Here is a 25,846-nt window from a genome sequence, read left to right as displayed (position 1 = left end):
TCACGGGGGTTTTCTCTGCTGAGCACTGGCCTGGGCGTGCTCTTGAGAGAGCCTGGGCAAGGAGCCTGGAGCCCCCAGGCCCTGCCCTGAGGCGTCAGCGCTGCCCCAGCAGTGCCCATGGCCTGTCCCTGCTGCAGCCCCGGCACTGCCAGCCCAGGGCTGGGAGCGAGCCCCAGAGCACTCAGGCCCTGCAGCAACACGAGGGGCAGGAGGGCAGCGGGGCAGTGGCACGGGAGCAGCACTGGCAGCACCAAGGGCTGCTGCTCCTGGCCACAGCTGCTGTGCCCCCCTGAGCTGCCCCCAGCTCTGCACACAGACATTGCTGCTGCAACTCCACACAAGGCAACTAAAGGGGCATCTCTGCTGGAAACTTTGCTGGCACATCCTTGAGTTCATTTAAAGGCACCGAGAGCACAGCTCCTCATTGACACAGGCTGGGGCCACAGCCAAGGTGGAGAGAAACAAAAGGAGAAGTGGAAGAAATATTGCCCTTGCTTTGTGGACAACAATAAATAACTAAAGACAGAAAAAATAACCCCAGAACCAAACCAAGAAGAACTATCAAAGACGAGTTTTATAAGAAGTGATTTGCAGAAATTGGCAACCAGTTTAATGTTTCTTAAACCGTCCAGCGATCAGTGTCCACACTGCAGCCTTGAGCTCCTGGTTCCTCAGGCTGTAGATGAGGGGGTTCAGGGCTGGAGGCAGCACCAAGTACAGAAGTGACAGGGCCAGATCCAGGGATGGGGAGGAGATGGAGGGGGGCTTCAGGTAGGCAAAAAAGCCAGTGCTGAGGAACAGGGAGAGCACGGCCAGGTGAGGGAGGCACGTGGAAAAGGCTTTGTGCCTTTGTCCCTGCTCTGAGGGGATCCTCAGCACGGCCCTGAAGATCTGCACATAGGAGAAAACCATGAACACAAAACAGCCAAAATACAGAAGAGCACTCAGCACAATAAGCAGAAACTCCCTGAGGTTGGAGTGTGAGCAGGAGAGCTTGAGGATGTGTGGAATTTCACAGAAGAACTGGCCCAGGGCATTGCCCTGGCACAGGGGCAGGGAAAATGTATTGGCCGTGTGCAGCAGAGCATTGAGAAAGGCACTGGCCCAGGCAGCTGCTGCCATGTGGGCACAAGCTCTGCTGCCCAGGAGGGTCCCGTAGTGCAGGGGTTTGCAGATGGACACGTAGCGGTCATAGCACATGACGGTGAGGAGACAATACTCTGCTGTGATGAAGAACATAAAGCAAAAGAGCTGAGCAACACATGCTGAGTAGGAGATGTGTCTGGTGCCCCAGAGGGAATTGTGCATGGCTTTGGGGACAGTGGTGCAGATGGAGCCCAGGTCGGTGAGGGCCAGGTTGAGCAGGAAGAAGAACATGGGGCTGTGCAGGCGCTGGCCGCAGGCTACGGCGCTGATGATGAGGCCGTTGCCCAGGAGGGCAGCCAGGGAGATGCCCAGGAAGAGGCAGAAGTGCAGGAGCTGCAGCTGCCGCGTGTCTGCCAGTGGCAGCAGGAGGAAGTGGCTGATGGAGCTGCTGTTGGACATTTGCTGCCTCTGGCCATGGGCATCTGTGAAAAAGTAATCATGGAATAGTTGGCTTTGCAGAGGACTTTCAACATCCCAGCCCAGCTTGGTGGCACTTTCCCCCCACTGCCTGCCCAGGGCTCTGCTGCCTGGGGCTGTCCCTGCCAGCAGCTGCTCCCTGTGCCCAGGCCTGGGCCCTGCCAGTGCTGCCAGAGCCCAGCCCGGCCCTGGGGGCTCAGCTCTGCCCTGCAGACCCCTCCCAGCCCAGGCCACTGCCCAGGGGCAGCTCTGGCTCTGCAGGCTCTGATGCCAAAGTCAGAGCACCCCTGAGGAGGCTGCAAAAGCGACGCTGATGCTGCCTGGAAGGGACCCTGTGCTGATTTCTGTCACTGCCCGGTTTCTTCAGATCTCAGAGAAAATTGTTTGGATTTTTCTCAACCTGAACTGAGAGATGAATTATCCATGTGCAATTTCCCTTCCAGACAACCCAGAGCAGTCGATTTAAAAATCAGGATTCTTCCCTTTTATGCATTCCCTGCCTTGCTGTGCTCCCTGTATAATCTACTAGGGAATATCCTGGAGTTAAATGTCCTGCTGGGAGCAGTCCTGAACAATGCAGCATCCCCACCACACAAGAAGAACACTTGCAAGGCTGACCAGCTGTCTCCTTCCACCCACACCTTGTCCCCCAGCACTGAGAGCAGCTCCCCGGGCCGGCTGAGAGCTGCCCCTGGCAGGCAGCAGAGTCCCTGCCCCAGCTCAGCGCCCTGGGCTGCAGGACCCTGCTCTGCAGGACAGCCCTGGGCACCCCTGGCTGCTGTAGCCAGGAGATAATCAGAGGATGGACTTACAGAATCTGCAGGCATTGGGATGTTGCAGCTTGAGGAGATCACTGCAGGAGCTGCAGCTGCCTTGTCCTGCAGCCAGAGGCTTCCTGTGTCAAGGGCTGGCCATGATTCTTGCGCAGTCACTTCTCAGCATCTTCCCAGCCCTGACTGACTGAAGCTCTCTGTGCCTCTGTGCTGTGCCCGGGCTGGCTGCAGGCAGTGGCCCAGCCCTGCTGGGCTGTGCCCAGGAGCTGCTCCTGGCCAGAGCTGTCTCTGTGCAGCGCTGCCGCTTGCCAGGAGCTGCCTCTGTGCCAGGAGCCCGGCCCAGCTCAGCAGCACAGACACAGCACAAGGGCTGTAATGACCCTCTCGGGGCTCTGGTGCTGAGGCCCTGAACATCAGTCCTGAGAGGGAGATGAAGAAACCTCTCAGGAATTCAAAGTCACAATCAAACTCTGAAGTTTCTTGACGTTTTAATGGGTTTCACTGGGGGACAGGACTGAGAAAGTGTCCCCAGGTTCCAGTGAGAGCAGAACACTGCAGGCAGTGATGACAGGGGGGACAAGCAAGGGAAAGGTGTCTCTGATGCTGAGCAAAGCTGGATGTGTTTCAGGAATGCAAAGGGCCAAGGCCTGAGCCCCAGCCCCTGGCAAGGCAGATCCTGTCCCTCCCTCAGTGCTCAGGGCTCTTGCCGGGGCACTGGGATGTGGGGCTGGGCAGTGCCAAGGGCAGCACCATGGGGCGGCCCCTGCCAGGCTGCTGAGCAGGGACAAGGAGGCCCTGAGGCCCCAGGGCTGCAAGGGTCCCTTGTCTCCTGCTGGCCTCAGGGCCAGGGCCAGCAGCCGTGGCCCAAGTGCTGCACAAGTTGGCTCTGTCAGGGCCTTGCAGCTGCTGCCCATCCCTCTGCCCTCTCCAGCCCAGGCTGTGCCACGCTGTCCCTGCCATGCGCCTCTGTCCCTGCAGGCTGTCCTCATCCCCCCGGCTGCCCCACCTGGCTGGCCCCTTCCTTTGCTGACATCTCAACTCCACCATCTCTGAATCCACCCTTCAATCCCTCTTGGGTTTCTCCTGTTCTGTCCTCAGTCTCCAAACCACTGAGCCCAGGGATCTCCACCTCCACATACTGATCCTGTACTTGAGGTCTCTCAGCCCCATCATTCTTTGATTCTTATTTTACCAACTCCTTCTCCACAGGGCTGCAAATACCTACTTTCACCATGTTAGCATTTTCATCTCACCTAATCCCCAACATTTCCATGAAAATCAAAGAATTGCCATACCAGGGACATGAATTGCCATATTTGTGCAGAAACAATTCAAAATTCGAATGGTCTAAAACAAGTCAGAGAATGTTCCAACATTTCTGCATGAAAGATTCCCCACGTGGGTCAGTGGCAGACTCTCCCAGGATGGCCTCACAGATGAGGATGGGGTTTTGCCTCTGGGTCTGAGACTCATGGAGGTCAGACAGAAAGAGCATTTTCCAGACTTCCTGAGGGATGCCTAGAAAAGGATACAGGAAGGGAAAGGAAGGGATCATGGTGGTTTGTAGGGGCACAAGCATGAGAAAACAGAGAGAGAACGGGATGAAGGGAGCTGGTGGCTCTGCATCTTCTCCTGCCATGGCAGAGCACACAAACAGCCCATCCCTGGGTCCCTTTCTCTGCTGGCTGGGCTTTGGCCTGGCCTGGAAACCTCCCAAGGTCCCTCCCAGGAAGAGTCGCTGTGCATTTCCCTCCCCCATGGCTCTGCCCCTCCTGATCCAGCAGCTGTGGGGCAGCAGAGCTGGGGCAGGGCAGGGACAGGGCGGGCTCTGACAGGGCCCATGAGGCCACTGCCAGGAGGTGACAGCAAGGACAGTTTGCAAAGGGGAAATGTAGAAATGGTGCCTTTGTTGTTTTTAGGCAGGGAAAGCTTGGCTGGAGCGTGTGAGGAGGATGAAAGACGTGTTGGGTGAAATGGGACATTCAGCCAGGAGATGAGGAAAGATTTTTCCCTGGTTGCAGGGCTGGTGCAGAGCAGGGTGGCCATGAGCCCGGCCGGCCTCCAGGGCTGGTGCCAGGGCTGGTCAGGTTGTGCAACAGAGGTGCCCCAGAATCAGAGCCCAGGTGGGGCCTCTCCCTGCTGCCTCACTCCTTCACCTCCCCAGGGATGGAATTCCTGTTGTGTGGGGTCTCTGATGTGCTGGGTGACCTCACAGTGCTTCCTGGCCACAATGTCTGCTGAGGGCCAGCCAGGCTGCTGCACTGGGAGTGACCTCACAGCCATCACCATTCCAGCCCTGTCTCCTGGGCCTGGCTCTCCCTTTTCCTCTGCCCCTGTCTTGTCTCTGCTGGGATGAGCAGTTTTGTCATTAATATCTTGTCCCCAGGTTATGGGGCCAATTGCTTCCCAACCAGGCTCCTGGAGCAGAAGGGGCTTCACAATCCCCGTGTGAACACTGAGAGATGAAGGGCAAAGGGGAAATTATAGCAGGTTGTGATTGCAAAGGGGCTGTGTGGATGGGGGACAGCACCTTTCTGGGGAGAATGTGGGGCATTTGGGTTGTAAAACACCAGATCTGCACAGAGCAGGTTGGAAGCAAATTTGATCTGAGCATTTGCTGTATCAGGGACAGAGCCCCTGGGCACAATGTGCCTTGGTCTGCTCATGGGGCTGTGGGACCTCAGCCTGTGCATATTCCTGTCTGTGCTCCTCTCAGGGATCTTTTCCAGAGCAGGGAGAGGCACCAGGATTGCTTTGTTGCTGTGCTGCGGGATACCAGTTTGTGATGTGAGAACATCAAGGGCAGTGGGGGTCATTTGGGATGTGTCTCCAGTGCTGCTCTCCTGCCCTGGCCTCGGCTGCTACCTCTGGGAATTCATTAATAATTGTGCCCAGCCTGTGGGGGGAACAGGGGAGGGTGATTTTGCCCAGCCTTTCACCCCTTTCTCCTCCTTCAGGCCTTTTCCAACAGCTTTTGGAATTCTGAATTCCCTCTGGATGTTAAGGAAATCCTGTTCTTGCTGCTGAGTCTGCCGGGTCTCCTCAGTGGGGTCCACACCATGTTTAGGGTCAGGACAGAGGTTTCCAGGACAGTCATTCAGAGACCTGCCCCGAGGGTGGATAGTCACGAGTGGCATGGAATGTGGGAGGGAATGGGCCAGTATTTGGAGAACTCCTCTCCTCCAATGGTTTGGAAGTTCACCCCTGAACAGCCACAGGACCCCGTTAAAGTGATAGAATATGTGAAGGGAAATGCTGCAGCAGCTCCAGAGAGGTGCAAAGTGGTGCAGCCTGCTGGGCCCTGGCTACTGTTTCTGCGACACTGCTGGTCACTGGACAGCACCCTCAGGGGGAGGAGGAGGAAAGCAGAGCAACAGGCACCGTGGGCACCTCAACTGCAGCTGAGCCAGGGGAACAGCCCCTGCCGGAGCAGCTCCTGCTATACAGGAGAAGAAATCTGAGACCAAATCATCCCCAGTCCCTCAGTGAGGGATGAAGAGGAAGAGGCAGGGCCCTCACAACAGGAGGAAGAGGCAAGGCCACAGATAATCACCCGCTCCCGGTCCCCAGGTGAGCTGCGAGATGCGTGAAAAGATTTCAGCCGCCAGTCGGGAGAGCCCCGGGTGACCCAGCTGCTCCGTGCTGGGATATCGCAGCTCCCATGTGGAGCTGGATGGTGGTGAAGCCAAGAAACTGGGATCCCTGTCCCCGGATTTGGGCATTGACCGGGTGTAAGGACCTGATAATAAGAAAAATGCCTCAAAAATTGCTTTGTCATTGTGTCTGCTTATTGTAATCTCTTTGAACACCTGGAGACTGTGTCCCCCAGGTTTCCCTTGTCCCCCATTCTGTGTCCCCCATCCAACATCCTCCAAGTCCCCACTCCATGTCCCCCATTTCATGTCCCCCATTTCTTGTCCCCCAGTTAGTTCCCCCATCCTCCATGTCCCTCATCCCATTCCCCCGTTCCATGTCCTCCATATCCCCCATGTTCCCCATTCCATGTCCTTATCCTGTGGCCCCCATTCCATGTCCCATCTCCCACGTCCCCTTGTCCCCCATCCCATGTCCCATCCCCCATGCCCCACATCCCCCATGCCCCACATTTCCCTCCCCATTCCGTGTCCCTCATCCCCACCTCCCATCCACCACATCCCCACCTCCCATCCACCACATCCCCACTGTCCCCATTCCATGTGCCCCATCCCACATCCCCCATATGCCCATCCCATGTCTTCAATTCCATGTCCCATCCCATTGTCCCACACCCCCATATCCCCCATTCCATGTCCCATCCCATTGTCCCACACCCCCATATCCCCCATTCCATTGTCCCACACCCCCATATCCCCCATTCCATGTCCCATCCCATTGTCCCACACCCCCATGTCCCCCCTTCCCTGTCCCATCCTGTTGCTGCCTGTTCTGAGCGTCCCCTCCCCCTCCCCAAGACACTTGCCTCTGCCATGTGCTCTGAGCCCCTTTGTTCTAAGCGTGGGCAAAACCAAATGTAACTCAGACTCTTTAGCAGTGTCTGATTGGCCGGTCACCCCGGGTCCGCCCCCAGTCCTCCCCTTTCCCCTTCTCCGAATAAAAGAGAAGATCAAGGGAGGCCCCGCCCTCTCTTGGCTCTGCTACCCTTTCTGCGAACATCTCTTGTCGTCTGTTTCTTTTGAAAGCTTCTAACTGTGGGAAATTGAGCGAGCAGAGAGCTGTATTTCTCCCTCTTTGCTTCTGCTGGAGGTATTTGCTTTGCAGCTGACACAGGTACCGATTTTAGAGCTACTGAAACGCTGGATTGCCCGTGCTACCTCTCTGGGTTGTTCGAGGCTTTCTAAGGCATTGAACTACTAGCACTAGCCGGTAAAAAGCTGAAAAGATACCTCCCTCACCATCCCATTTGTCCCACACCCCCATGTCCCCCATTCCATGTCCCCCATTCCATGTCCCATCCCTCCTCCCTGCCCCAGCCCCGTATCCCTGCCCGTGACCCCGCGGTGTCACCACGATGTCACAGAGGCCCCGCCGAAGTCACAGTGCCACCAGCAGTGTCACCGAGTGTCCTGGGGACACAACAGGAGCTAGTCTGGTGGTGGGACATCCCAGACCCCCCCCATCCTGATCCCACATCCTGAGAGAGTGCAGAATGACCTCTCACCCTCCCACCACCAGGAGGACCAAGGTGGAGCTCTGGGGGAGGACAGAGGTGGCTTCAGCCACCACCCCCAAAGGTACCGGCACCCCCTGGACCCCTGGGAATGTCAGATCTGTCAGAATCCTGACTCAGTTTCCCTCAATTCCCAGAGTGGAAGAAAATTTGGGACGTGGTGGCCGACTTTGTCCTGGACCAGCTCCTGCTGCGGAACAAGGTTACCCCAGTTCCCCCACTGTGTCCCCTCCTGGGGGTCAAGGTCACCTCTGGCTCATTCCAAAATCCTGAAATTCCACTTCCAGCAGATCCCAAAATCCCAAAGTTCTGCTTGCAGAGGGTGAAGATCTCAAGATGCCGATATTCCGGTTCCATGGAGTGCAGACCCCAAAATCCCAAATTTCCACTTCAAAATCCCAAAATTCCACTTCTGGGGGGAAGCAGATCCCAAAATCCCAAAAATTCTGGTTGCAGGGGGTGCGGATCCCAACCCTTGGCGCCTTGGATGTGGTGCCCTGGCAGGCGCAGGTTGGGGACATGGAGGTGACAACGCAGAGGCCGATTTTTTGCCTGGCCAGGAGTTTGGTCCAGAGCCACAATTTGATGGATGACTGGGAATTCCAGCCCGGTAGGACCATGGGCATTCTGAGGTGGACACGGATGGAGGGGGAGAGTTGAGGGAAGGGGTGGAAAATGGGGAGTTGAAAGGTGGGAGAAGAAACCAAAAGAATGTGAGGAGACCCTAAAAATCCATGAGGAGATGCAAAAAACCACAAGGAGACCCCTAAAAAATACAAGGAGATCCCAAAATCACAAGGAAACCCCCCAAAAACCAAGAAGAGATCCAAAAAAAATGCATGAGGGGCCCCCAAACCCATGAGAACACCCTAAAATGGCCCATGAGAAGAACCCCAAAATCACAAGGAGACCCAGAAAAACTGTGAGGAGACTCAAAAATATATTACAAAACCCCAAAAAAGCACATGACAAGAACCCAAAAAACTAGAAGAAGACCCCATAAACCTATGGGAAAACCCCAAAAAACATGAGAAGACCCCATAAACCCATGGGAAAACCCCCCAAAACCCATAAGAAGAACCCAAAAAAACATGAGAAGCCCACAAAAATCATAAGGAGACCCCAAAAACCCCAAGAAGACCCCCAAAAAGCACACAGAGACCCCATAAAACCATAAGAAGACCACAAATGACCATGAGGAGACCCCCAAAATACATTACAAGACCTTGAAAAAGCAGATGGCAAGACCCAAAAAACCATGAGACAAGGAAAAACAACAAGAAGACCTCAAAACCACAAGGAGATCCCATGAAACAATGAGGAGATCCCCCAAAACATAGGGATACCCCAGAAAAACACAGGAAGACCCCAAAACCCACAAAAAGACCCCAAAAAAACACAGAAAGACCCCAAACACACAAGAAGACCCCAAACAACCCACAAGGAGACCACCAAATTCACAAGAACCCCAAAAAACATGGGGAGACCCCAAAATCCCCACGAGAAGGCCCTAAAAATCACAAGACCCTGAAACGCATGAGGCACCCCAAAAATTTTGTGGACACCCTAAAAACCACAATAAGTCCCCAGAACTCACAAGGAGACCCCATAAAACCATGAGGACACCCAAAAAAACCATGAGGAGACCCTCAAAATCATGAGGAGACCCAAAAATTACACAGTAAGACCACAAAAAAAAAAACAAACCCTGAAAACCACAAGGAACCCCCCTCCCCCAAAACCACAAGAAGACCCGAAAAATAACCAGGAGACCCCAAAACACCATCAGGTGACCCTTACACCGATGAGGAGACCCCAAAAAACACAAGAGGACTCCAAAAATCATGAGGACACCCAAACAAAAAAGCACATAAATCAATGAGAAAACCCCCAAAAATACAGGGATACTCCATAAAACCATGAGAAGACCCCAAAACCCATGAGAAGACCCTATAAGACAAAGAGAAGACCCAAAAACCCCATGAGAAGACCCAATAGAAACATGAGAAAACCTCAAAAACTCACAAGAAAATCCCCCCAAAACAGGAGAAAGCTCCAAAACTCCTAAGAAGATTCCCAAAAAACCCAAAAAATCATGTGGACATCCCAAAAAAACATGAGGAGACCCCAAAAAAGCATGAGAAAAATCCCATCAAACCACAAGAAGACCTCAGAAACCACCAGGAGACCAAAACAACCCCACAAGAAGACTCCAAAACACCCTGAAAAATCTCAAAAAACCATGAGAGGACCCCAATAGCCACAAGGAGACGCCATAAAACCTTGAGAAACGCCCAAAACCCCACCAGAAAACTCCAAACCCCCCAAGAATACCCCAAATCCCCCCATCTTCCATGTCCTGCCAGGGAACCTGGATCCCCTGCGGACGTTTGCGGTGGCAGCGGCACTGGGGCTGCCCCGGCGCAGGGTGGAGGGCGCCCTCCAGGCCACCACGTCCCTCCTGTCGCGGTGCTTGGGGACAGGTCAGGACGTGGCCCTGGTCCTAAGAGACATTGGAGTCCTGCTGGTGGAGCGGCGCAAGGTCCGGATGAGGTTCTATCATGACTTCCTGGGGGCAGTGGCCGGGAAGGAGAACCTGGCAAAGGGGGTCTTCAAGGTGAGGGGGTTGAGGGGATTGGGGGATGGGAGTGGGGTGGTCCTTTAAAATTCCCTCATCCATGGGGAGAAGGTCCCACCATCTTTGGGGTCCTTAAGTCCCTTGGCCATGTTGAGGAGATCCCACCATTTTTGGGATCCTCCAACATTTCCTCATCCACATGGAGAAGGTCCCAACGTCTTTGAGGTCCTCTTTGGGCTCCTCCAATGCTGAGTTCCTCATCCTTGAGGAGAAGATCCCACCATCTTTGGTCTCCTTCAATGCTGAATTCCTCATCCACATTGAGGGGGTCCCACCACCTCTGGGTTCCCTGAGCCCCTTGGTCATGTTGAGGAGATCCCACCATCTCTGGGCTCCTCCAACATGCCCTCACCCATTTTAAGGAGGTCCCACCATCTTTGGGGTCCTCTTTGGGCTCCTCCAACACTATGTTCTTCATCTTTGGGGTCTTCCATTGTGGAGGCCCGCATCCATGGTAGAAAGCTCCGGCCATCTTGGGGCTCCCCCAGTGCTGAGCTCCTCATCCATGATGAGAAGATCCCACCATCTTTGGGGTCTTCTAATGTTGAGCTGCTCATCCCCAGGAGAAGGTCCCATCCCTGTTCTCTGCCGTTGCAGATCCAGGAGCTCCTGGACATGGTGGTGCCTCGGGGGGTCCCCGTGGCTGCCCTGACCTCGTTTGGCTCCATCATCGTCTTTCCTGAGTGCGTCCAGGGGCGATCCCGGGGCTCTGGGAAGGGGGGGACGCTGGGGTGGGACCGGAACAGGGTCTGACCCAACCCACTCCAGGATTCCTTGGATTTAGGGGGCCTGGAATTCTGCGCTGGGTGGGTCTGGGGGATGGTGGATTTTGGGAAAACTGTGGTGGGTTTTGGGAAAATGGGGTGGATTTGGGGGAATATGTGGCGGATTTTAGAAAAAAACCAGGTGGATTAAGGAAAATGTGGTGGATTTGGGAAAATGGGATGATTTGGGAAAAACATGATGGATTTGGGACAAACAAGCTGGATTTGGGGAAAAACAAAGTATATAAAGGAAAATGTGTTGGATTTGGGGGGAAACAAGGCAGATTTGGGGAAATGTGATGGATCTGGGGATAATGGGGGGTGTAGCGGGTTGGGTTTGTAACCGGGCGGAAACACCAATTTAGTGTAGTGGTTTGGCCCAAAATACTCATCACTGTTTATCTTCTGTGAGATAAGAATTAGGAGAAATGCAAAGCAGGCACCAAACTTGAAAGAATATAAAGAAGTTTATTAACAGACCTAAAAGAAGAAAAAAAATTATACCACCTTCAGAACTCTCCTCCTCCCCCCACCTTCCTCCCTTCTCCCACTGACAATGGAAAAAGACAACCCTTAAGATGTTCAGTCTGTTTGCCACTTCCATAATAACCTTGCTCAGTCCATTTAGAAAGAGAAGTCTCTTCTTGCTCGTGCTATGAAAACATTATCACAACGAGACAGCCGCCCACTTCCAAATATTGTTCAGTCCATTTAGGAAGAGGAGTCTCTCTGCCTGCGTGTGAGTCCCTTCCCCCGACTTGCAGCTTTTCCCACAACTGCTTTCGAGGGTCCACTCTGGAAGGTTTTTGGGGTACAATTTTAAGGTTGAGCCGTTCAGAAACAAAACCAGAGGCCCTTCTCCTTCCCTGGGAGCAAAGGGTCTTCCTCATCTTCATCGTTAGGACTATCTCTGGGAGCATCTCTAGGAACTGAGGTTTTCTCCTTTCCCATTTGGAGCCAAAGTCCTCATCTGGTCCATCTCTAGGAACTGAGGTTTTCTTCTTTCCCGTTTGGAGCAAAAATCCTCATCTGGTTCATCTCTCCCTGTCCAAACTTCTCATGAAATTACAGCTGCATCAGCATCTGCCTATCTCAGCACAGGTGCTTTTGCTTACGAGTTGAACACTCCACCCCCCATATCTTCATGAAATTACAACAGGATACTCTGATATATCATAGCTTCACAACAGAATTTCAGCTTTAAGCATCTCCTCTCTCTCTTCCCTCAGGTTTTCAGCTCTTCACAGCAATAAAAGGGTTAATCTCACCTCGGCCTTGCAGCTTTGCAGCTGGAATGTTGAATGTTTCTTATCACAGTGGAGAGGGGGGAGAGCCGAGCCGCTCCGGCTGCCCACGGCAAGGCAGTGGGGGGGGTTCCACGGCTGGAACAGGTCCATGGCTCCAGGATGGCCGTGGCCCGGCCTGGCCTGGCCTGGCCTGTGCAGGGCCTGGGCCGGGCCCGCTGGCCCCCACACGGGGCCCGCAGCCACCTGTGCCAGCGCCGGAAACGAGAGAGAGCTTGGGGGGGAGTTTGCCTATTCTTAAAGGTGGATCACAGAGGTGGTCACAACTTTAAGTGGCTTAGAGAATTGTCCATATTCAAACTGGCCAGCTGATAGGTTCTATCAGGTCCCAGAGGAAACTGTAAGTACCCTCAGCAAGGACATCCCTTCCGGGACTATGCTTGCCAACCTATGACAGGGGGATTTGGGAAAAACTTGGTGGCTTTGGGAAAAACATGGTGGCTTTGGGGGGAAAATATGGTGGATTTGGGAAAAAACAAGGTGGATTTGGGGAAAACAAGGTGGATATGTGTAAAATCAGGTGGATTTTGGAGAAAACAAGGTGGATTAGGGAAAACGTGGTGGATTTAGGGAAAACTATAGTGGATTTGGGGGAAAAAACAAGGTGGATTAAGGAAAATGTGGTGAATTGAGGGGGAAATGTAATGGATTTGGGGAAAACCGTGATGATTCCAGGGTTGTTCCGGGGTGATCCCGGTGTTTCCCACCCAGGTTTGAGAGGGAAATGGTCCAGGTGCCGCTTCCGAGGATGCTGCTGCTCCAGAGCCTCCAGAACCTCCCCAAGGAGACCCCACATCCCAGGGGAGAATTGGGGCCACGGATCAGGAAAGGTGGGAAAGGCAGGAAACCTGGGAGAGACAGAAAAGGTAAAATTAAAAAATAATGGGGAAAAATGCAAAGAAATGGGGAAAAAGAAAAAAAAAAGGTGAATAGGAAAAAAAGGGGAAATGGGAATTAACTGGGATAATAAAGTACAGGAATGGCGGAAAGGAAAGAAACAGAGGAAAAAATCAAAGAAAGGGGGGAAATAGCAAAAAATGGGGGAAATGGGTATCTTTGGGGATAATAAAGGGTCTCAGTTTTGGAGACAAATTTCAGGAGGAAGTGCCCTGGAATGAGCCTCTAGGGGGAAAGGGTTTCAATAACTCCCTTTTCTTCTGCCAGTGAGAGAAATGGATACCAGGGGATGAAAGCGAAAAAAAAGTGAAACTGTTTATTAACAAAGCAAGATACCCACAAGGCCCAGGAAAAAGAGAAAACTGAACCTTACACCCACCCCCACCTCGCCGCGTGGCCGAGAGGCAAAGACGGCGGCTGCCCTTCTTTGTCTCTGGGAAGGGGGAGAAAAGGAGGAGTTCCCGTGGCAGCTGGGAACCTGTTGGGTTTCTGGCGCTGGTCTCCTCCTCGCAGCAGGCGAAGGTGGTGGAGTTTAATGTCCCTTCCATTGCTGGCTCCGTCTTTCCGGGGTCCGGACTGGCCGGGGCCGCCCCCGCAGGCTCCTCGGGCAGAAGAAAAAAACAAACTGAGACGGTTCAAGGAAAAAAACCCAAAAAGCCACCAAAAGGATTTGCCGGGGAAAAGCCTCCAGGCCAGGGGAAGGGAAAAAAAACCCCAAAACCTCAGAAGCTTCCTGCCTAAATTGGCAAAAACAATCCAGCAAAGGCAGCGAAGTACCAACCCGTGCAGCCGCCGACCACGCCAGAGAGAGACTGAAGCGAACCGCGCAGGAGCCCAAGGCTCCGGCCCCACGCCCCGGGCCCATCCTAAAGCTACAGCAGCTGTTTTCTGGGCACAAAGCACAGTTAGGGAACAGAGCATCATCATCAAACCACCCCAAGACATAAAGCAAAAAAACTGGGGAAAAATCAAGGAAAGGTGGAAATAGCAAAAAACGGAAATGGAAATTAATTGGGACACTAAAGAAAAGAAGTGGGCAGAAAGGAAAGAAAAACCAAAGAAAAGAGGGGAAACGGCAAAAAATGGGGAAATGGGAATTTTTGGGGATAATAAAGCAAATAAAGGGGAGAAAGGAAAGAAACTGGGGAAAAATCAAGAAAAAAGGAAAAACAGGAAAAAATGGGGGAGAGGGCCAAGGGGAATGAGAGTGAAAAGGCAAAGAAACGAGGGAAAATGCAAAGGAATGGATAAAAATGGGAAGGAAAGGGGGGAAAGTAAAGGAATAGGGAAAGAGCAAAGAAATGGGGGGAAAAAAGGGAAGAAATGGGACAAGTGATGTCACCTCTGATTTGGCCTCTCCTTCCCAATTCCAGAGGCAGCTTCTGGAATATCAGGAGCAGAGGAACAACCTGAGAAAGAAACTCCAGAAAACCAGAAAACCCAGGGGAGGAAGCAGCAGGAGAGGAAGTCAGAAATGGAGCTGGCAAAGAAGGAGAAAAAGTCAGGAAAGTCGGAAACCAAATTGAGGAAAAGGAAATCAGAAACTAAATTGGGGAGGAAGGAAAAGTTGGGAAAGTCAGAAACTGAACTGGGGAAAAACAAGTTGGAAACTGAATTGGGGAGGAAGGAGAAATCGGGAATATCAGAATGTGAACTGGGGAAAAAGGAGAAGTCGGAAAAGTCAGAATCCGAAGGGATGAAGGAAAAGCAGGAAAAACTGGAGAAGTTGGAAAAGTCAGAAAAGTCGGAAACTGAGGGGAGGAAGAAGAAGTCGGAGAAGTGCCCAGACAGGTGAGGCCGAAGGCTTTGGGACAAGCTGGTGTCCCCTAGCTTGGGATGACCTTTCTCATTGGATCCTTCCAGGGATCATCCCAAGATTCCAAAGGCCGGACAGCAACGGGACCGCTGCAGGCGCCGGCGCCAGATGCACACGGCCAAAACTCCACGCTCCAGAGGAGGAAGAGGAGAAGGAGATGGGGAAGAGGTAAAGAAGAAGGAGAAATCCAAGCGGATCCATCCTCAGGATCCCTGGAGCTTCCAAACACCGGTGATTGCAGTGCTGTCAGCATCCAGCTCCGGCTCCAGCATTCCTGAGGATCCCCATCCCAAGGAGCATCTGCTCAGCCCTGCGAGGCCGAAGACAATGAGGATGAGCAATGAGAACTTCTGGCCAGTGCTGGAGGTGTCTCTGGAGTAGTTGGGAATCTCCACGAATCTCCAGGAATCTCCATGAGTCTCCAAGAGCCATCAATAAATGCCTCCGGTTCGGGGCAGCTGAGGGGTGACTGGGAGGAGCTTCCTTCCCTCAGGATCCATTGGGATTTCCAGAATTTGCCCTTTTTTGCCCCAAATCCCATTGGATCCAAGCCCAAATCCCATCAGATCCACCACAAAATCCCATTGGATGCAACCCCAAATCCCAACAGATCCAACAGAAAAGCCTGTTGGATCCAACCCCAAATCTCAGTGGATCCAACCCCAAATCTCAGTGGATCCAACACCAAATCCCCTCGGCCCCAATCCTGTCTCTGGGGGTGGCTCATGGTCGTTTGTGCCGGGAATTGTCACTGTTGCCCCCGGACCTCCTGCATCTTGGGGGATATCGCCAGAGGTGTGAGCTCGGCCGGGACCCTGCGGGGGTGGGTCTGGGGCTGCCCCTTCCCTTCCGTTCGGGATCGAGGAGCGGCCGCGTGGGTGGCGGAGTGGGTGTGGCTGGCCCGGGTATTGCTGCGCTGGGGTTCTCGGCGCTGCCCCCGAAGCCGGCCTGCTCCTCGCTGCTCCCTGCCGCCCGGGGGCCCGGAGCCAGCGCGTGCGGGGCCGCCTGGGCCGGGGCCGTCCCCGCCGGGTCCCTTTCTCCGCCATCACCGCCCGGGAAGGCCCCGCCCCGCTACCGGAGCGCCCCCTGCTGGCCGCGAGACAGCGCCCGCCCCGCCGGGCCCCCAGCGCCCCCTGCCGGGAGCGGCCAGAACTGCAGCCACGGGGGAAGGGGAGCCCGACGGGGGAACTCCTGTCACTGCTCGGTTGTTGTGTGATCTCCTCTGACAGGAATACAGATGTATGTGTATGTATGTACAGAGAGTTATTCCTTTTGCCATATTTCTGCCTGGGAGCTCCTGGTATCACGAAGTGACAATTCGGAATGAGGGGGTGATCCTTCCATTGCAGGAAAGTTCCCGCTTTCCTGGGCAGACATCTGTCTTTTAAACCAAGACCCTCGTGTACCCAGGGACCTCACACAGCCCCGCTGTGATGTCACAGCCCACTCTCTGATGTCACAGTGTGCCCGGTGATGTCACACCTTTCACTGTGATGTCAGAGTTGGTGCTGTGACGTCACACAGCTGTCCCGTGACCTCACAGTTCACTCTTTGATGTCATTCAGTCACAGCCTGCTCTGTGATGTCACACAGCTGCCCTGTGATGTAACAGACCACTCAGTGATGTCATACAGACATCCTATGAGGTCACACAGACATCCTATGAAGTCACAGGTCTCTCTGTGAGGTCACAGCTCACTTTATGATGTCATATAGCTGCCCTGTGATGCCACACCCCACTCTGTGATGTCACACAGCCCCTCCATGATGTCACAGCCACTCAGTGATTTCACAGCCCTCTCTGGGACATCCCCTGGTGTCACCTTTTGGGTGGGAAGGACAGATGGCCTCCAGGTGCATTTCAGCCCACTCTGCCTGCAGCCCCCGGCACCCGGAGGTGCCCAGCAGCTCCCGCAGGCTGCAGAACCTCCGCGCCACCCCCGACAGCCACAAGTGCCCCTCCTCATCCTGGCGGAGCTGGCACCGCTTGGAATCCCGGCTGGAGCGTGGCTGTGGAGGGACCGCCGGGCTCAGCGGGGCGGGGACCCCCTGGGGGCTCCCCAAACCCCCCCAGCTCACAGCACCCGCTTGTCCTCCTTGGGGAGGGTGATGAGCCGGGTCTCCACGGGGCTGTCCTCCCGGCTCACTGCCTGCTCGGGGCTGATGTCGGTGATGTTGGGGAAGTTGCACAAGTGCTGGCACTTCTGTGGGGACACTGCTGGGGTGACACCACAGCTACCTGTGTCCCCACACTGCGGGACCCCCGCCACAGCCACTGCCAGTGCCTCGGAGCCGCCGCAGCTCCAGGACACGCCACTGTCTCCGGGCATGGGGATGGCAAGGTCCGGGGCAGATCCTGGGCAGGGGACATGGAGTCTCCTCAGGCCAGTGGCACTGGAGCCACTCCAGGGCCAGCACGGGCTGGAGCTTGAGACCGGGTCCGTCTGTCCGGCAGCCCCCGAGCTCCCGCAGGGATTTGCTGCAGCGGGGGCCCTGGCAGGGGAAGAAGTTGTGCCGCTGGATGTGGCTCTGCAGCGGCACCGGGATCCAGGACATGGAGCTGCCCGGGACAGGAGGCACAGGAGGCAGTCCAAGGGTGTCGGACTGTCCCCAGGGGTGCCAGGCTGTCCCCGGGGATGCCAGAATGTCCCCATGGATGTCAGGCTCTCCCAGGGGATGCCACGCTGTCCCCAGGTATACAAGGCTGTTCCAATGATGCCAGGCTGTCCCCAGAGGTGCCTGGCTGTCCCTAGGAGTTCTAGGCTGTTCTGATGGGTGCTAGGCTGTCCCAATGGGTGTCACTCTGTCCCCATAGGTGCCAGTCCGTCCTGATTGATGCCAGGCTGTCCCCATGGTGCTACATTGTCCTCATGGGTGTCAGGCTGTCCAGTGGCTTCCAGGCTGCCCCCGTGGTTTTCAGGCTGCCCCAGGGGGTGCCAGGCTGTCCCTATGGGTGTCACATTACCCCCATGGGTTCCAGGCTGACCTGATGGATGCCAGGCTGTCCCCAGCGATGCTGGGCTGTCCCATGGGTGCCACACTGTCCCCCCAGACCCCGGCTCACCTGACATGGCTGCAGACCTGTCCGGGGCTCTGCTGCTCCTCCTCGGCGATGTGCAGCATGTCCAGCACAGCCAGGCTCAGCCCTTCCTCCTGTGTGGGCAGGCTCAGCCCCACGACCACGCAGCCCCTGAGGAAATCCCTGCGGGACTGGGCAGGACACAAGGGTTTGGGGGGTTCTCCCGTCTCCTGCTGTGCCAGGACACCTGAGGCACCCCAAGACCCCTGGCCCGTGCTTGTATCGTCCTCGTGTCCCAGTGCCCACGTGAATCACATCCTGCCCCAGACTCTGGCTTCCTGCTGCTTCCCTGCCTCCATCCCTGGGGCATGTCCCCCTCAGGGGACACAGTGACCCCCATCTGGGCAATCTGGGTTGGCCTGTGCTCACTGTGGGATGGCTATGAGCAGCTCCAGGTGAGCCAGGTAAGAGCATCCAAATCCTTCAGGCACCGGTGGGCACTGGAGGAGGAGGAGCAGGATGAGGACCCAGCCTGGCAGGGCTCACCTGGGCAAAAGGGTAATCAGTGATGGGGTAGGCCAGGACAGGCCCGGCCCGGTCGTTCAGCAGCTGGAAGCGCTGGGACTGTCCCAGTCCTCACCAGTTGGGGAAGAAGAACCTGATGGGGACAGTGGAGGGGTCTCAGCGCTGCATCCCCCATAGACCACAAACCCAATCAGCCCTCAGAGAGTCCCAGGGAGCCGGGCTGGGGCTGTTCCTGGTCCTGTAACCATGACCTGGTGTGCACAGGAACAGGAGATACTCTGAAATTCCTTCAGGAGTGTGGGGATACCCCAGAACCCACTCAGGAATGGGGTCCCACTCGGCCTCATCATCCCCAGCCTTCAGCTGTCTCATCCAGGCCCCATCCCACCCTCACAATCCCCACCCCAACACATCCCACCCTCCTGGGCAGGAAGCCCTCTACAGCCTGGCCTGGAACACTTCCAGGGCTGGGGCAGCCAGCTTCTCTGGGAAACCTGTGCCAGAGCCTCAGCATCCTCACAGGGGAAGAATTCCTTTCCAAAATCCCACCTAACCCTGCCCTCGGGCAGTGGGAAGTTGTTCCCCCTTGTCCTGTCCCTCCAGGCGCTTGGAAAGAGTCTCTCTGATCCAAGAATTGCTTCTCCTCCCTGTTGTTGGGCAAAAGCTGAAGTTGATTTTCTCCCAGTGGCAGCGGCCAAGCCCTGAGCCGGGGGCAGGACCTTGCCCTGGAGCTCTGCGGGCGCTGCGTTTGTTCAGCCCCAGCAGAGCAGGCGGAGCTCAGAGCTCCCCGGGGCTGCGGCTCCTCCCGAGGGGCAGCGCGGGGTCAGCTCCGAGCTCTGTCCTGGGGGAGCAGGGACAGGACCCGAGGGAACGGCTGGGGCTGGGCCAGGGCAGGGCTGGGCTGGAGAGCAGGAGGAGCTTCTTCCCCCAGAGGGGGCTCAGGCACTGCCCAGGCTCCCCAGGAATGGTCCCGGCCCCGAGGCTGCCGGAGCTCCAGGAGCCTTTGGACACCGCTCCCAGGCCCAGGCTGGGATTGTTGGGGTGTCCTGGGCAGGGCCAGGGGTTGGACTCGATGATCCCGGTGGGTCCCTCCCAGCTCAGCCCATTGTGCAGTTCTCAGCCTTTGGCTCAGCCTTTCTGTCCCCACGAGGAGCTGGCAGAGCTGTGGGGGTGGGACAGGACCAGGGCAGCCCCGGCATTCCCGGCTGTGTGACACAGCAGTGGCAGCCCCAACGTTCCATCCCTGGGGACGCTCCAAGAGAAGCGTCCAGACCCGCCTCCAGTCAACAGAAGTGACCGGCTGCTGACCCTGAGTGACCATGGCCCTGCCAGCTCGGGGCACCGCTGTGGCAGCCGCATCTCAGCCGTGTCCCGGCTCCTGCAGCCCTTCCTCTGCCCCGAACCCTCCTGCATCACAGGTAGGGGCTCATTTCGTGCCCCTCGGGGGTCTCCTCTGGGGGTCGAAGAACACCCGGCAGTGGAACCTTGGGGTGAAAAGTAGTGATTTTGGTCCTCCCTAGCAAGGCCAGAACTGATCCTTTTGCCTGGGTGCCGTGGAGGCCCCTGGGGTGTTTTCTGCACTGAGTTCCAGCCACCAGCGCTCACTGCAGGCGCTCCCTGCAATTGTCCCACTGGCAGTGCCCTGTCCTTGTGTCACCTGCTGTGGCTGGGCATGAACAGAGCCCCTGGATTGTATTTCCAGCTGCTGTGGAACCAAAACTGAGGGACCTGCAGCTGCCTGAATGCAAAAACTGGAATATGAGCATCTCTCAAGGTGGAAATCTCCCCTTTCTGTGCCAGCTTGTGGGAATGCTGGAATTCTCTTCTCCTGCTGGGGAACTCAGAGTGTCTGGCTGAGCAGGAAAGGTGACCCTGAGCAAGGAGCTTTCCTTAGCTGAAGCAAAGCCTTTGCATGGAAAGACCTTCCCAAACTTTTGTCCTGGGCCAGGAGGGATTGTGCCACCAGAGCTGTCCCTGCTCTGCTGGGTTGGACATGGAATGTCCTGGTGCCATCCTTTCCTTCCCTCCAGCCCTCAGCTGGAGCTTGGATTGAAAAAGGACATGAAGAGAAAGGAATTTCCATCCCAGGGCAGGGCTGTGGTGCAACACGTCCCCCAGAAGGAGTCTGGAGCAGCCCAAGGCTTTGTGTGCCAAGGCAGAGGCAGGCAGGAGGCAGAGCTGCCAGCAAAGGAAGGGGCCAGCCAGGTGGGGCAGCCGGGGGGATGAGGACAGCCTGCAGGGACAGAGGCGCAGGGCAGGGACAGCGTGGCACAGCCTGGGCTGGAGAGGGCAGAGGGATGGGCAGCAGCTGCAAGGCCCTGACAGAGCCAACTTGTGCAGCACTTGGGCCACGGCTGCTGGCCCTGGCCCTGACGCCAGCAGGAGACAAGGGACCCTTGCAGCCCTGGGGCCTCAGGGCCTCCTTGTCCCTGCTCAGCAGCCTGGCAGGGGCCACCCCATGGTGCTGCCCTTGGCACTGCCCAGCCCCACATCCCAGTGCCCCGGCAAGAGCCCTGAGCACTGAGGGAGGGACAGGATCTGCCTTGCCAGGGGCTGGGGCTCAGGCCTTGGCCCTTTGCATTCCTGAAACACATCCAGCTTTGCTCAGCATCAGAGACACCTTTCCCTTGCTTGTCCCCCCCTGTCATCACTGCCTGCAGTGTTCTGCTCTCACTGGAACCTGGGGACACTTGCTCAGTCCTGTCCCTCAGTGGCACCCATTAAAACTTCAAGAAACTTTGGAGTTTGATTGTGACTTTGAATTCCTGAGAGGTTTCTTCATCTCCCTCTCAGGGACTGATGTTCAGGGCCTCAGCACCAGAGCCCCGAGAGGGTCATTACAGTCCTTGTGCTGTGTCTGTGCTGCTGAGCTGGGCCGGGCTCCTGGCACAGAGGCAGCTCCTGGCAAGCGGCAGCGCTGCACAGAGACAGCTCTGGCCAGGAGCAGCTCCTGGGCACAGCCCAGCAGGGCTGGGCCACTGCCTGCAGCCAGCCCGGGCACAGCACAGAGGCACAGAGAGCTTCAGTCAGTCAGGGCTGGGAAGATGCTGAGAAGTGACTGCGCGAGAATCATGGCCAGCCCTTGACACAGGAAGCCTCTGGCTGCAGGACAAGGCAGCTGCAGCTCCTGCAGTGATCTCCTCAAGCTGCAACATCCCAATGCCTGCAGATTCTGTAAGTCCATCCTCTGATTATCTCCTGGCTACAGCAGCCAGGGTGCCCAGGGCTGTCCTGCAGAGCAGGGTCCTGCAGCCCAGGGCGCTGAGCTGGGGCAGGGACTCTGCTGCCTGCCAGGGGCAGCTCTCAGCCGGCCCGGGGAGCTGCTCTCAGTGCTGGGGGACAAGGTGTGGGTGGAAGGAGACAGCTGGTCAGCCTTGCAAGTGTTCTTCTTGTGTGGTGGGGATGCTGCATTGTTCAGGACTGCTCCCAGCAGGACATTTAACTCCAGGATATTCCCTAGTAGATTATACAGGGAGCATAGCAAGGCAGGGATTGCATAAAAGAGAAGAATCCTGATTTTTTAATCGACTGCTCTGGGTTGTCTGGAAGGGAAATTGCACATAGATGTTCATCTCTCAGTTCAGGTTGAGAAAAATCAAAAAATTTTTCTCTGAGATCTGAAGAAACCGGGCAGTGACAGAAATCAGCACAGGGTCCCTTCCAGGCAGCATCAGCGTCGCTTTTGCAGCCTCCTCAGGGGTGCTCGGACTTTGGCATCAGAGCCTGCAGAGCCAGAGCTGCCCCTGGGCAGTGGCCTGGGCTGGGAGGGGTCTGCAGGGCAGAGCTGAGCCCCCAGGGCCGGGCTGGGCTCTGGCAGCACTGGCAGGGCCCAGGCCTGGGCACAGGGAGCAGCTGCTGGCAGGGACAGCCCCAGGCAGCAGAGCCCTGGGCAGGCAGTGGGGGGAAAGTGCCACCAAGCTGGGCTGGGATATTGAAAGTCCTCTGCAAAGCCAACTATTCCATGATTACTTTTTCACAGATGCCCATGGCCAGAGGCAGCAAATGTCCAACAGCAGCTCCATCAGCCACTTCCTCCTGCTGCCATTGGCAGACACGCGGCAGCTGCAGCTCCTGCACTTCTGCCTCTTCCTGGGCATCTCCCTGGCTGCCCTCCTGGGCAACGGCCTCATCATCAGTGCCGTAGCCTGCGGCCAGCGCCTGCACAGCCCCATGTTCTTCTTCCTGCTCAACCTGGCCCTCACTGACCTGGGCTCCATCTGCACCACTGTCCCCAAAGCCATGCACAATTCCCTCTGGGGCACCAGACACATCTCCTACTCAGCATGTGCTGCTCAGCTCTTTTGCTTTGTGTTCTTCATCTCAGCAGAGTATTGTCTCCTCACCATCATGTGCTATGACCGCTACTTGTCCATCTGCAAACCCCTGCACTACGGGATCCTCCTGGGCAGCAGAGCTTGTGCCCACATGGCAGCAGCTGCCTGGGCCAGTGGCTTTCTCACTGCTCTGCTGCACACGGCCAATACATTTTCCCTGCCCCTGTGCCAGGGCAATGCCCTGGGCCAGTTCTTCTGTGAAATCCCACACATCCTCAAGCTCTCCTGCTCACACTCCAACCTCCCGGAAATTGGGCTCATTTGGGTTAGTTTATCCTTAGGTTTTGGCTGTTTTGTGTTCATGGTTTTCTCCTATGTGCAGATCTTCAGGGCCGTGCTGAGGATCCCCTCGGAGCAGGGACAAAGGCACAAAGCCTTTTCCACGTGCCTCCCTCACCTGGCCGTGCTCTCCCTGTTCCTCAGCACTGGCTTTTTTGCCTACCTGAAGCCCCCCTCCATCTCCTCCCCATCCCTGGATCTGGCCCTGTCACTTCTGTACTCGGTGCTGCCTCCAGCCCTGAACCCCCTCATCTACAGCCTGAGGAACCAGGAGCTCAAGGCTGCAGTGTGGACACTGATGGCTGGACGATTTAAGAAACATTAAACTGGTTGCCAATTGCTGCAAATCACTTGTAATAAAACTCGTCTTTGATAGTTCTTGTTGGTTTGGTTCTGGGGTTATTTTTTCTGTCTTCAGTTATTTATTGTTTTCCACAAAGCAAGGGCAATCTTTCTTCCGTTTCTCCTTTTGTTTCTCTCCACCTTGGCTGTGGCCCCAGCCTGTGTCAATGAGGAGCTGTGCTCTCGGTGCCTTTAAATGAACTCAAGGATGTGCCAGCAAAGTTTCCAGCAGAGATGCCCCTTTAGTTGCCTTGTGTGGAGCTGCAGCAGCAATGTCTGTGTGCAGAGCTGGGGGCAGCTCAGGGGGGCACAGCAGCTGTGGCCAGGAGCAGCAGCCCTTGGTGCTGCCAGTGCTGCTCCCGTGCCACTGCCCCGCTGCCCTCCTGCCCCTCGTGTTGCTGCAGGGCCTGAGTGCTCTGGGGCTCGCTCCCAGCCCTGGGCTGGCAGTGCCGGGGCTGCAGCAGGGACAGGCCATGGGCACTGCTGGGGCAGCGCTGACGCCTCAGGGCAGGGCCTGGGGGCTCCAGGCTCCTTGCCCGGGCTCTCTCAAGAGCACGCCCAGGCCAGTGCTCAGCAGAGAAAACCCCCGTGAGCAGCCCCAGGGTGGCCGTGGGCAGGGTGGGGGCAACCAGCAGGGCTGGTGCTCTGCAGGGTCCCTGGGGGAGCCGGGAAGGAGCAGCAGAGCAGGGGCTGATCCATCCCCCCTGCGCTGGACACCCCAGGGCAGCGTCCCAGAGCGGCCTCATGCAGCTGCCAGCAACATCCCCCCTCTGCAGCCCTGGCCTCTGCCCAGCTCCCAGAGGGGCTGGATCCTTGCAGGCACACACACGGCAGGACTGGCTCAGGAGCCCCTGTTTGCACTGCACAGCCCAGGCGTGAGCACCCCACGCTGTTGCTGTGGGGAGATGAACCTGAGTGAGCACAAATGCCATCAGCCCCTGGGGGCGAGCAAGGGCTGGGGGATGGCAGGGAAACCTCTCAGCTTTGTCGGGGCCTCTCAAGTCAGCCAGAAAGTTTGTTCCCATCAGCTCTGAGTTTCCTGTCCCACTGCAGACGTTGTTGCTCAGAGCCAGGGCTGCCTGGCAGCCACCCCCAAAGAGCCCTGAGCATTTCCTCTGCTTCACCTTTGCATTCTTTCCTCTTTCCTGATCCACATTTCTTGCTCTTGCCCATCCCTGTCCCCTCCCCTGCAAACAGCCCAGCCCTGTTTGCCCTTTCCTCTCTGGCCACACTCACCATTGCAGTTCCTGCCTTGGCACCACGGTCCCTTGGGGAGCAGGATCATCCTACAAGTGCTGCAGGAATTGTCTGCAGGGCCCTGCAGTGCCTCGAGCTGTTCCCTTGCCAGAGGCACCAGAGGCCAGGGGGGCACATCTGGGCTGCTGTGTCTGGCTGTGGGGCTCCCTGTTGTGGGGCAGGGAGGAGGAGCTGGAGAGGCTCTGCAGGACTGACAGGATGGGCTTTGGGGCCCGTGTGGAGAAGCTGAGGGACAGGGGCTGCTGGACCTTCTGAAGAGGAGGCCCAGGGCTCATCCTGCAGCTGCTTCAAGGGGGTTTCAGAGAATCCCAGAATCAACCAGGCTGGAAAAGACCTTGGACATCATCAAGCCCAAGCCGTGCCCTGACACCTCCTTGTCTCCCCTGAGCCTCCTCTTCTCCAGGATAAACAACCCCAGCTCCCTCAGCTGCTCCTCACAGCACTTGTGCTCCAGACCCCTCACCAGCCTTGTTGCCCTTCTCTGGACACGCTCCAGCCCCTCAGTGTCCTTCCTAAATTGGGGGCCCAGAACTGGACACAGCACTCGAGGTGCAGCCTCACCAGTGCCCAGTCCAGGGGAAGAATCCCTGCCCTGGTCCTGCTGGCCACTCCATTCCTGATCCAGGCCAGGAGCCAATGGCCTTCTAGGCCACGTGGGCACACTGCTGGCTCATGTCCAGCCTGCTGTCCATCAGTGCCCCCAGGTCCCTTTCTGCCTGGCCGCTGTCCAGCCACTCTGTCCCCAGCCTGTAGCACTGCAGGGGTTGTTGTGGCCAAAGTGCAGGACCTGGCACTTGGTCTTGTTGAAGCTCCCATGGTTGGATTTGGGCCCTGGATCCAGCCTGTGCAGGTCCCTGTGCAGAGCCCTCCTACCCTCCAGCAGATCCACACTCGCACCCAGCTTGGTGGCATCTGCAGATTGGCTGGTGGTGGACTCAATGCCCTCATCCAGATCATCAATGAAGACACTGAAATCCACACTTGGGGAGCTCATCCAGCAGCTCCCTCATCTCGGTTAAGTAGCTCAGCTTTTTCCTCATTTTAGTTCCTAAATTCCCTCCCCCATCTAACAGAGAATGGAGGTTCTCCTCGCCCTTCCTTTTGCCATTAATGTGTTTATAAAAGTATTTTTTGTTGTCCTTCTCAGCAGTGGCCAGATTGAGTTCTA

General features: G+C 56.3%; 2 protein-coding genes across 2 annotated transcripts; one reads left to right on the top strand and one right to left on the bottom strand.

Moving 5' to 3' along the window:
• Positions 1–609: 609 nt before the first annotated feature.
• LOC309584035 (olfactory receptor 14J1-like) lies at positions 610–1,545 on the bottom strand (the record flags this gene model as incomplete). The annotated part of the gene is made up of 1 exon (XM_082299932.1): positions 610–1,545. One exon carries the CDS (start codon positions 1,543–1,545, stop codon positions 610–612), a length of 936 nt encoding a protein of 311 aa, XP_082156058.1.
• Positions 1,546–22,468: 20,923 nt separating this feature from the next.
• LOC309584025 (olfactory receptor 14J1-like) lies at positions 22,469–23,404 on the top strand (the record flags this gene model as incomplete). The annotated part of the gene is made up of 1 exon (XM_082299916.1): positions 22,469–23,404. The coding sequence occupies one exon, from the start codon at positions 22,469–22,471 to the stop codon at positions 23,402–23,404; it is 936 nt and encodes a 311-aa protein (XP_082156042.1).
• Positions 23,405–25,846: the final 2,442 nt, after the last annotated feature.

Source organism: Coloeus monedula (genome assembly GCF_965178545.1).
Source record: "Coloeus monedula genome assembly, chromosome: 35".
Lineage (NCBI taxonomy): Eukaryota > Metazoa > Chordata > Aves > Passeriformes > Corvidae > Coloeus > Coloeus monedula.
This window is presented reverse-complemented; position numbering and strand designations above follow the sequence as displayed.